The sequence below is a fragment of the Podarcis liolepis genome (genome assembly GCF_965112155.1).
Source record: "Podarcis liolepis genome assembly, chromosome: 10".
In the NCBI taxonomy this organism is placed as follows: domain Eukaryota; kingdom Metazoa; phylum Chordata; class Lepidosauria; order Squamata; family Lacertidae; genus Podarcis; species Podarcis liolepis.
The window spans coordinates 20,731,306-20,743,908 of NC_139562.1; the positions used below are offsets into that span (position 1 = coordinate 20,731,306).

The 12,603-nt window shown below is 44.0% G+C and overlaps 1 protein-coding gene across 2 annotated transcripts in view; it reads right to left on the minus strand.

Moving 5' to 3' along the window:
- Positions 1 to 12,603, minus strand: part of PKP2 (plakophilin 2) — a 46,432-nt gene that overhangs the window by 8,402 nt on the left and 25,427 nt on the right. For both annotated transcript variants that reach the window (XM_083461973.1, XM_083461974.1), the window contains exons 5-6: positions 11,136 to 11,343; positions 5,824 to 6,001 (exon numbers count right to left, since the gene is read on the minus strand). In XM_083461973.1, the coding sequence (XP_083318099.1) occupies positions 5,824 to 6,001; positions 11,136 to 11,343 (386 nt within the window). The remainder of the gene's footprint in view (positions 1 to 5,823; positions 6,002 to 11,135; positions 11,344 to 12,603) is intronic.

Here is a 12,603-nt window from a genome sequence, read left to right on the forward strand (position 1 = left end):
AGATCATTATTAGCCCAAAAGCAGCCACCACTGTGCTCTGTTTTACACAGAGATGCCTGCTGGAAAGAACATGTTCTTTCTTTTGCCAGTTTGCAAGCTTTGTTGACAGTAGCATGTTTGCCGTGGCCTTGCTCATGCACACACAGAGAGTTTTGTAGGTATGCCAGAGCTAAATAAAACAAAAACAATAGGGGTGAAGTTTTCAGCATTGATGCTTGAAGAGCAGTGCAGTGGGCGGATTTCAAAACAAAGTGAGTAGCTGCAGTTACAGAAGAGAGATATTGACAGTGGCCCTGCTGCTCTGCAACACGTGCATTTCTCTCTCTGGGGGCATGGCTCTGGAAATACAATGGTTCTGCTGATTTTCTGGGTGGTTCAGCTTGAATGGGAAATGCTGAGCCACGAACAGCACATATTGGCTAACATCTGCGATGTCACACACTACCCTCCTCTAATCCCTGGAACAGTGTTGTGCCACCTTTTTTTTTTAACAAGGCAGATGGTACCACCTGGTGATGTGGGGATATGTGAGACATAGGGCTGAAAAGGAGGAGTTTGACTTACTGGTATGTATATCTATCACACATGTTTCAAAACTGGACTTGTGCTATGGTGAACAAGCCGCTGCGTGCTTTTTTAGTAGCTTACATTTGTTACCCAACTCAGCAGCTGGAAGATGGCATACAACTCCCAGCCTCTCCTGGTACTTTTGTTTTTGCTTTTTTGGCTACAGAACAAAGATGTTGAGATCTGAGCATGAGAGAAAGAGCAGGACTTGCTTTGTGTAAATCGGCTTGTTTAACAGCTGAGGCAGAACATTTTAAGGAGGTAAGCCTTAACAAAAAATTTTAAACCCCCCCCAATTTGAATGATTATTTCATGCCAAAGAGAAGATCAGATTCTTCAGTGTTTATAGTGTAACAGAAAGCCTTGTGTTGGACACAGTGCCAGTTATGCAGTAATTAACACAAACACTACACACAAAGGCAAAATGTCAAACGTGTATCTAGTACTTTGAATGTCTAAGGAAATAAGTTTACTCTGCTTCCCAAATTTATTCCACAGCTGGAAAGTGAAGCAAGCTCAACAATAATAAACTGCACTTTCAGAGGCAGTCTAGTACTGGCATGAAATAATCCTACAGAAAGGCAGTATAGTGCAGTGGTTAAAGTGAGGCTGGCCAACGTGGTACCCTCCAGAACTGTTTTATTATCCCCAGCCAGCATGGTTCGTATTCAGGGAACTGCAATTCAACACCATCAGGTCAGCTGCAAGTTATACCTGGGTTAAAGTGATGGAACAGGATCCAGGATACCCAGGAACAAACCATCACCCAACCCTAGAACTCACTGGATGTCCTTGGATGGTCTCTATTTATCTCTCAGCCTAATCTACCTAACTAAGGGATCATAATTCTATGGTGGAGTCTATTCCGTGTATGCAGAAAGTCCCAAGAGCAGCCCCTCACATCTCTAGTTAAATGGATCAGATAAGTACAGGGATGGCAGACAAATAGCCCTGCAAATGATGCTGGACTCTAGTTCCCATCATCCCCCACCATTAACTGTGCTGCCTGGAGCCGATGGGAGTCAACAACCTATGGAAGGCCACAGGGTTTCCACACCTGAGGTAGCAGGTAGCATGAAGAAGAAGAAGAAGAACTCTGCTGGAGGCCCCGGTTTTAGGTACAAGAGGATAAACCAGGGGTCAGCAACCTTTTTCAGCCGTGGGCTGGTCCACCATCCCTCAGACCATGTGGTGGGCCAGACTATATTTTTTTTTTTTTTTGGGGGGGGGGAAATGAACGAATTCCTATGCCCAGCAAATAACCCAGAGATGCATTTTAAATAAAAGGACACATTCTACTCATGTAAAAACACGCTGATTCCCTGATCGTCCATGGGCCGGATTGAGAAGGTGATTGGGCCGCAGGTTGCCTACCCCTGGGATAAAAATATTGATGTACCTTGAGAGGAGCAGTATATAATTAAGAAACTGGTATTTGTTGTGCCATTCACAAACTTCACTCCAATATCAGTTGCAGGAAATGGTAACTGTGTACACAGAGAGGTGTGTCCCTGCAAATCAGGTACTGGGCCTCTATAACAGCAGCTGTGTTGATAGCTGAGGGAGAAACACACACACACACACACACACACACACACACACGCATTGTGTCCTGGGTAGGTAAGGTGAGTGAAATCAAAAGGGACATGCTTGTTGCCTAGCCATCCAACAAAATTGGTTTTACTATTTAATGAGCTCGTCGAAGACTTACACAAATTCTGCCTACAATAAACTGCATGTATGGCTGCATTCACATGGCAGTTTGTTCTGTTTCTTGAACTGCTACTTTCAGTATTATATCTGAGTCTTCACAAGATGTAAAAGCTACTTCTGGAAATATGGTGGAAGTCTTGTGCTCATTTCTGTGTTAACTGTTCTCCAGAAATTTGCTTGCAACTCCATTAACCAAGAAAAGTTGTGGGTGTGAACTGATGGGATTAAGGGTGGTATACAGGCAAACTGTTCTTTCTGGCCATTTTAATGGGCAAATCATGGAGGAACAGGAGCACGCATGCGCAGAAAGGGTGGGGGAGCAGTGACATTGCCCAATGACTTCTGCTGTTGTGCCACACCAGGCCCACTAGTGTGGGAGCCTGCACTTCTAAATTTGCCACCACACTAATACCTGCAATTCCCCTTGGAAAGACAGTATGTGACATGGCACAGTGTCACTCTCAAGCAGACATTGCATAGGTTTGAATTTCACCATATAGATCCACTACTGGTCAAAGCATTGGCAAAACTGTGTAAAAGAAGAACTTCAAAATCTTCTGTCGTCTTATCTTAACAGCAAGAGCCTCATTGAAAATTACTACAATTTTGTTTCTGCTGGAAAGGCAGGTCAAATAATTTAGCCCAGCTGTTATCTCTGCAAGTCTAAAACCTTTATTAAGAGCAGCTCAGGTGTGTTATGCATAATGTACCATTACATCAACAAGATAGTCTTCTTTATGCAATATAGGCTGCAGGCTATAGGTTTTAAAAAACACCTGAGCAGCAAGTGTATCAGCTATTACAAAAGGAAGAACTAATTAGGGATTTGTAATCTGGCAGATGTACAAGTAGTTAGGTAAATTGTTTGTTAGCAGGTTTCCCTGTGTGCTCTGTCACCAGCTTTTGCAGATCTCTTTTAAGATACACACCGCAACATATATAACTTCACAAAGTAGAAAGGCTCTGGGAATGTTAATTTGGCATTCAAAAAGGATATTTTTAGTGCTCCAGGAGCCTGCAGCTTCGCATATGCTTAGTGCATAAGCAAGGAAATAGAGAACATTTTCAGGGAAAACACAATTGCCCTCCCTACAAGGCAATGCAGCAAACCTAAACCTGTGCCTGTATTTTAAAATCTTAGTTGGTGGCAGCTGGCAATCCATAGCTTAGATAGCATCCCGTTAAGCCAGGAATAGGGAACCTTTATGTTGCTCAGCTCTACCTCCCATCAACCACAACACGGCCAATTGTCAAGGCTGATGGGAGCTGTAGTCCTTATGGAGAGCCAAGCACCCCCCACTCCTGCCTTATGTTTTCATCTCTGCAACAGCAAAACATCAGGAGAAGGCAGGAAGGGATTTCCTTGTTGTAGGACATTCTGTCCTTGGAAGATCTTTTGAACCTGAGCTGAGCTATATCCAGGCAGCAGTGCTTTCGAGGGTCCTGGGATAAGGGAAATGGTAGTTAGTTGCCTACTTTGTGAAGTTTACGAAGCAGGTGTAGGAAAGATCTTTTCAAGACAGGCAGGGTTCAGAACTGTCAAGGTTACAGCTTAATTCCGTACAACACAGTAATTAGAATGCCAGCTTTTATGACACTGAAATTCACCCATTGTGAAATAAAGCATATATCTGTTTTATTACAGTTTACTAAAGTGAAGAGCCTATGCTCTCTCTCCCCGCCCCCCTCCCCCGGTTAATTATTCTTTGCAGAATTACATCAGTGGCCTTGTAGCACTCCCACAGCCAGGCAAATGTAACTGAATCCGTTCAGCTACGACTGTGTGCAATAGAAAACACTGTCTGCTTCCTTGTGCAACCAAGGATCAGGCACCTGAGAAACAACAACAACCTTTTCCATGGAAATCCTACCCTCTGATGACTGGACATCCTGACAGCTGGCCTCTGTAAGGTAAAGGTAAAGGGACCCCTGACCATTAGGTCCAGTCATGACCGACTCTGGGGTTGCGGCGCTCATCTCACTTTATTGGCCAAGGGAGCCGGCGTACAGATTCCAGGTCATGTGGCCAGCATGACTAAGCCACTTCTGGCGAACCAGAGCAGCGCACGGAAACGCCGTTTACCTTCCCGCCGGAGCGGTACCTATTTATCTACTTGCACTTTGACGTGCTTTCGAATTGCTAGGTTGGCAGGAGCAGGGACCGAGCAATGGGAGCTCACCCCGTCACAGGGATTTGAACCGCCGACCTTCTGATTGGCAAGTCCTCTGTACCCACCCACAATTTTTGCTAGATTATCCAAAGTGCTCCCAAAGCTTTTCCTGGCAGGAAATGCAGACCCTTGCCTTTTCCTTGAGGAAAAAATAGAAACGTGGAGTCAACATTCTGTGCCCGCATGTTGAACCTTTGACAGCACAAACCACGCTAAGCCCAGCCTAATGTTAAGAGTAGTGGATTCCATAGTGATCAAATTGCAAGGAAGTGCTGATAGGGAAATCAAAGGCAGGAGGGAGGAAATTTAGGCCCAGGAGTGTGACACTCCAGAAGCTGGACTCCAGCTCCCATCAGCCCCAGAAAGCACAGTTAATGGCCAGGGATGATGAGTGTTGTAGTCCAGTACGTAGAGGGACACATGTGTCACACTTCCAAGTTTTAACAATTAAAAAAAAACAACAACACTACAAATCTAGAAATATAAGGTTGCAAACAGCAGGATCCACTCCCTTGCAGGGATATCCGGCCATTTTTACACACTTTAAAAAACCGTATTTATTCTAAAAACGTTTTAAATGAGCAAAACTTCTTTCCAGAATCTCCTGTGGTCCCCCCCCCCCACTTTTCTTTGCAACCCAACAGATTATCCTCCTTCTGTCAGAGCTTTCTGTTAGTCCTCTGCAAAGAATTTGAGTTACTTTAGCGCAACACAGTGTGTACGAAGCCTTGACTATAATCAATATTAAAAGTCATCAGGTTTTAGATACTTTGGGAGAATGAATGAGACCAAATATTGCCTACATGTTTTCTTCTTGTTTGTTACTTCTTAGTAAAACTGGGTTATTTCTTAGGCTTTCTGCTGTGCTGCTTTTGTCCGCTGAGTGTTTGGCTGAGCAGCTCTTGATGGCTGCAGACAATGATGCTTCCTGCCAGCGAACATGTTTGCCTGCATCATCTCCATTTGTGGTGACTTTGGTTGCCTGGGCATAAGCTCCCTTAAACAACCACCAAGGGGTGTCCAATAGCCTTCAGGGACCTGGCCCAGGATGAAAAACCAGGCTGCTATCAAATCCTCTATGAATTCTAGAGTGCTTTGTGGGGAAACCTCCAGGTTGTCTAAGCTGGCAAAAAAATAGGAACAGTTTCACCAAATAAACGAAGAACTAAATGACTATGGTTTGAATAAAAGAACAAGACATCATAGGAAGCTGCCCAGACCAAGTTGGACCATTGGTCCATCTATCTCAGTATCGTCTACATTGACTAGCAGTGGCTCTTGAGTTCAGGACATCTTGAGTCTTGCCTGGAGATTGTGAACCTGGGACTTTCTGCCCCCTGAACGACAGGCCCTTTCCCTGCACCCAGCTTACCTCAGGCATCCTGTAGCGTTGTAGAAGATATCTGGGTCAGGTACAATGCTTGATTTCGTATAATCTCTATCTGGCCAGCCCGAGTAAGGGATGAGAACAGTCTCCGTCAATGGCTGCAGGGCTTCTCGGATCAGCAAGATCTTCAGCTGGTCATTGGAGGAGAGATTCCATAGCAAACCTGCAAAAAGCATAGGGAACAAGAAAACAACATTGGCTCTCCATTCACAGGACTTCATCTGGTAGTGACAGGCATTTCCCTGGCTCTTTGATAAAACTAAGTCAAGCTCCAATTGCACGAAGAGCTTCTTTGACAATCTGGTCATGGATCTACCAGGTTGTCAAAACTTTCCGAAAGCAACCTGTTACTTTCATTGTGTTGGGTGTCAAGGAGAAAAGGAAACCTGGGTCTGATCTGGAGATCTGCACATATTAAAAAATGTGAATGCAAGAGATTTAACAGCTGTGCTTTCTGTTTTGTTTTTGTTTTTTTGTTTTTTTTTGGAAATAGATTTTGCAAGTATCATCTGGCAATATATCACACGCACAGTGGCTCCCCTCTACAAAGAGAACTATTGTTTGTTCAGTTAACTGCTCTAGATTTCAAAACACATCTCCTAAAGTCTTAGCTCAAGGCAGATGGCATTTCAATCTCAGCACCAAACCTCTCCTCTGACCTTTGGCTCAAGGATAATCACCCTTTTGTAATATGCAGATACAGTAATTGCATTGTCATCTCAGTGGGGGAGGTGGAATAGCAGTATGCACAACTTTGGCATTATTGCCACACCTGTGCATGTTATAACAGCAGAAGCTAAGAAACAAGGTAAATAAACCCCACTGAAGGTAGTGTAATAGTTAATGTGTTGGGGTGGATAGAATTTTGGGGCTGGGAATGAGAGAAAAAGGATCAAATCATACATCTCAGTGGTTGATTGAGCAACTCACTATTTGTTAGACTAAAATATGACTGATATAAACTGATATAAACATGAATGCCTCCCATTCCCTTATCTGCCATGTCCAGCAGTTATTTCACAGGAAACCTATCAGAAAATAAATATGGGAACCTTGAATGAGCTAAGCACAGTAAAATAATTTGCATACTTGAGAAGTATTATAGTTTAGGAGCCAAGAAAGGTAAAGAAAGAGTTGGGAACATGTGGCACTCCAGATGTTGGACTACCACTCTCATCATCCCTGACCACTGGACATGGTAGCTGGGATGTTGGGAGTCCAACAACATTTGGAAGGTTCAAAGGTTTCCCACCCCTGACTTAAAAGCAAAAGCCAGGAACTAGTGCAGTGCAATGGTTAAGTGAGTGAGTTGTGAATCAGAAAGACCACGGTTAAATCTCACTTTCACAACTAGATAGCCTCAGCAGTTTTGCCAACTTTTCAGTGTGCCACTGCAAACTCTGGCATCATATGTAGGAAGCAACAGCTGAAGCTCTTTAAAGTGTGGAAGTACATAGTGGCTTCACTGGCTAATTCTTGCACATCGCAGCTGCTGTCTAAAGCCCAGACGTAGGGAGAGATTAAAAAGTTGGCAGCTCTATTCAGATAGCAGGGGTGGGGGATCTGGGGCTTTCGATATGTTGTTGGACTATAACTCCCATCATTCCTGACCATGGTGGCTGGGGCTGATGGGAGCTGGAGTCTAACAATGGATTTCCCATCCCTGTCCTAAACCACTGTTAAGTGCTAAGTTCTTGTGTATTATTATCTGCATTGCCTGATGTGGAGAACAGTGGGATGGATCAAAACTGCAAAAAGAAGTCGGAAAGATGGATGAACTAGCTTAATTAACTGTACTCTGATGGGCACGTGAGTTAAAGGAAATCTTGCAGAGAGAGGTACTTGCAGAACCAGGTCGTTGGGACGTAGCTGCACCGCATGCATGTGACTTCCATACCCCTTGGGACTTTCCATGGTAGGAGACTTAGAACAGGATGGGTGTGGCTGCCTTTCCTATGCATGTTTTATTTCACGACAGGTCTGTCTGTCTGTGCTATAATCCTCCTTGCAGAAGGAATGTTCTTCCATTTCTCAGATGTATGCAGTATGAGACAAGATCAAGAGGTTAGACACTCCCTGAAGGCTTGGCTGGCTCCCCTTCAAAAGCTTGTTTTGGCTGCCTCGGCTTTGCCTCTCTCCGTCGCTACCGAGATTACCCCATAATAAAGAAAGCTTTGGTTCCTATCAGCCCTGGCACTCACTCGCTCCTAGCTCCTCTTCCAAGTGCCTTTCAACCCCTGCAAAGCATTTGCTGCTGATGGAATGGGAAATGAAGCCAGTTTCTTGGAGCTACAGCTTCATGGCTTTCTGTATGACCTTGAGAAAGGCGCTTTAGTAGTCCTGGCAGCTAAGCGATGGAAGAGAAAGCAACTTCCATGTACTGTATACATTTGAGAATTTCCCTTGGACTCATGAAGCCACGTTTGTGCACATGAAACAGTGTTTAAGAAAACAAAAACAAAATTCTATTGCTTAGAATGTGCACCAGCATCTGATCTGAATACTAAAACCATGCAGATTTGCATAAGTTAAACCATGCAGATGTGCATAATTTCCTCATTTTGTATAATTTATTCTGCTTTTTCTTGTGCAACAGGGAAAGGGATTACAGAGGACAATGGACACCCTTCTCCTTTACCACGGCAGATCCATCTCTGCCAGCCCTACTCCTTGGCTACTGATCAGAGTGACAAAGCACACATTATTATTAACAACTATGAAATGCATTACCTGCCCTTTACCAGCAGGATGAAATATTCCTTAGCATGTTCAGGATTGCAGCCTTAAAGGCCTTTGAATTGTGGCAATGCTTCTTGCATAGCTCAGTTTCTAGAGCATGAGACTCTTAATCTCAGGGCTGTGAGTTCAAGCCCCACGCTGGGCAAAAGATTCCTGCATTGCAGGGGGCTGGACTAGATGACCCTTGTGGTCCCTTCCAATGCTACAGTTTCATGAGCCACTGTTTACATGTGTTTTCATGTTCAATGGTTGAGCAAATAGGAGGGAAGCTCTTCCCTCCCTGACAGCAGACGAATGCTGGAAAGACAAAGCCAATGCATGCAAGAGGATTTCACCTTAGTTTACTTTTGCTTAGTGGGACAAAACAAGAGTTGGACTGAGTAAACAACTCTTGATAAGACTGGAGGTTAGATGGCTTTCAAGGGGGATTAGGCAAATTCATGGAAGGTAAGGTTTGCACATCCCACAAAGCCAAAACCATGGCTTAGTATGAACGTGCTTATTCCCAAAGAGGATATCACACCTAGTGTTTGATGTTGCATTGTGTTTTTACTGTTTTTTGTTGGGAGAGTGGCTGGGGCAACCCAGTCTGATGGGTGGCATCATCATCATCATCAACCCTAGGCTTTTTAGGTCAGGGCAGCACTGCAGCTAAGTCAAGGTTTGGCATAGGGTTTTGTGCAGTTATGGTTTATGTTTCTTCTCCTTAACCACAATCTGCAGCTAAGGTTCACCTTATGGTTACAGGTCACAGTTAAGGAGACGTATCTCAGGTTCAGATTACAGTACATGCCAAGACAAACCCTTTGCTTAGTTGCCCTCTGGCTTTGACCTGAAAAGCCCAGGGAGGAGTGAAACATGTTCAAGTTCCTCTCTGGCAGCCAGCATCTTCATGCGGCCACGGACAGCCACTCTGGCTTGCTGTGACATGAAAAACAGGCCACGGGCCATTAGGTATGCTGGCTATATGGAGTGGCAAGCTGCCAGGCGTTGGAAACAGGCGCAACAGAGGGATGTTGCCTTTAAGCCCTTCCTTGTAGGCTTCCCGGTAGTACCTGGTTGGCCACTGTAGGAAACTAGATCCTTGACTAAGCAGGTCTTTTGGCTGTTCCAGCAGGACTTTTCTAATATTTTATCCTCGTGGCTTTTAACAATAGGACTTTTGTTATCTCTGACAGGTGGAGCTCACAGCTCCGGGAAGGAAAAAGCAATACAACCTTGAGATTAAAGCAAACCTTGCACCTGGAAAGATCTAAGACGCCTCGGTACTTAAAAATGAAGTCTAGGTACGAAAAGCAGACCTTATCCCTCCCCACCATCACACAGGGAATTTCTGCTGACATCTGCAAGACATCCTGCAGGTTTTTCATGCTGGCTTCTCAAAAAAAAACAAACCTCGAAAAAAGCACCAAGAAAGAGGCACCCATCCTCCCACCAGAGATTTCGACAACTCCTACGAGAGCTATATCAGGTGCTGCCCGACTCCACAAACATTCCTGAACAGTGACATGCTAGCTACAAAATCAGCAGAGGTGTTACCAGAGGTTAACATTATCAACTTCTCTGAAGACTCTTCACCCCCGCCCCTTCCGCAGCCCCAACAGCCTAATTTGTGGTGATTAATCTGGAGAGGGGCTGTCAGCATTTCAGAGAGTGGGAAATTCTGGCTTGCTGTTCCTTTCCCAAGCCTTTCCACTCTCTGTTATCACGCGCAATGCCGTTACATTATTACACAGGCCTCTATTTAATCATCTGCAATTGATGGGTTAAGAACATCAGGGCTTTGCTCATGCAGTAATTCCTGAATCAGCTTAAGAACAAGAAATTCACAGCTTCCTGGAACACTGGAAGTTATTCCACAAGTTGGGATAAATGAAGGCAAAGTTGTCCCCTTTCCAACATTTTGTCCCAATCTCAGGAACAATCCCTTAGAAAATGTAACATGCACAATATTGTAATCCCATAGTATTTTTCACCTAATTGCCTCTCTTTAAATATAATCAGCAGAATTGGGTGGTGGAGCTACATTTCACCCTGATATGCTGGCTTTCTAAGTTAAGGGAGTCCCCACTCCTGAAGAACACACAAAATGTGCACCCCCACCTGCAGACTGAAGTGGCCAGCTTTGGTTTACTGTGATGGAGTGAACATTCAGGCTCCTGGAGAGGAGTATCATACACATATCCTCCCTTATGTTTTTTTAGTCTTGCCATGCACTGAGCAAACCCAAGATTATACGTAGTCTGTCATGCAAAGCCAGGCTCTTGGTTAACATTCTCTTCACCAACCATGAGATGCAGCTAATCCTAACCCCTTTTGGAAGCTTGTGCAGTTCTGGGGAACCACAGTCTGGCTTACCGTGATGTGCAGCTGATGTGCTTACAGGTTGGGGATGATACTCCCACATGCATATCAAAATACTAGGAATCCCCTCCCCCAAAGTAAGCATAGCCCCACATTTAGACCTTGGGTGTCTGTAACAATCAAGGGCATTTGTTAACAAAAGGTCTGTGCACTTTGAAGGTGGCACTCCAATGCATCAGTGCTGTTTTAATTACCTGTAATTTGCTTCTTAGTCTCCACATCTCTGGTTTGCCGTAACAATCTCAGCAGGGTCGTGATCCCTTTCTGCTCAGACACTTCCAGCTTATTGTCATTGTCTTCAAAGACTAGGTTTCTCAAAGCGCCGCATGCTGCCCTCTGCACATCCTCATTCGGCACACTCAGAAGATCTAGTAGCTTGGGAATCCCACCTAGCAAGTAAACCTGTTGAGGAGAAAGAGGAAGGTGTGTAAGCAAAGAAAAACATTAAGAAAAGATAGCAGCTGCAGAGCATGCTAAGGAGTCTAATGTTTGGAAGTCAATAGGTGGGGCTGGAGTTAAGCCAGGATAATTGCTTTTTGACATGATAAAACAAAGCCAATCTCCCCAAACAGGGAGTGTGTGCAGTTGAGCTTAGAATACACTGGGGACAGAAATAAGGAAGAACTTATGACCTTCCAGTTCTTAATACACTCATGAGATACAGTCGCTACCTGATGCACATGGACTAGCTATTAAAAATACCATCCAAAGTTCCAACAATGAACATAATACTTTCTTCCTTAGTATTTTCAGTATCTTTATCCGGTAGCAAGGATGCAAATATTGTGCTGTAAATCTGCACCTTCAAACTACTGGTAAAAAAGTATCTCCTGTACTGTTTTAGATCTGCCTTTCCGCATGTGGTATGATCTAATTCAGATGACCATTGAACACACTGGGTCCTTAGTGGTTTATTTGAGGGGTGGTAGTCTTCCTTATGCACCCCACTTTTTTGTACTTCTACAAACACTTAGGTTTCCCAAAGTATGATTCTTGTGCATGGGTGTTTCTGTTTTGGCCGCATAACCAATAGCTCTCACAGCTTCAACATCAGATATAGAGGGAATGATTGTTATTGCCCATCTGTATCTTTCTCCCTCCCGCCACATTCTCCCTCTACTGCCTCTTGTGTATCTGGCTCATCTCTGTGCTTCCTGACATATCTCTTTATGGTTTTGTGCATGGGTGGTATTGGGCGCAGCAGATGAATGGGAGTAGAGGTCAGTTAGGGAGCAGAGTTCCTTTGCTCCACTGTTCAACATAATAAAGATGTTTCTTAGATAATTTAATCTTATAGGTCACAAGTTGCCCCTCGGAAAGGGGTGTGCATTTTGATCTGGGCACATGGCATCTGCATGCATCTTTAAAAGCACATGTGCGTGTGCACATCCAACCCTGTTTTACAAAAACAACTAGGGGTGGGAAGGTTTGCTTTCTTTATCAGGGTGATTTATAGTTTTTTTGTACTTTTTCCAGTGAAACTCTATTTATGTGATGAAAAAGGGAGGTGAAAATGATCTGGAGGCAGAAGTCGACACTTGGTCAAGCAACATATAAAAATGGAATTTTTATGCGTGTAAATGGCTTAAAAGCTTATCTGGACATTAAGTGATATATAAACAAATAATGAACCCAAGGTAATTTTAAATAGGATTGGATAAA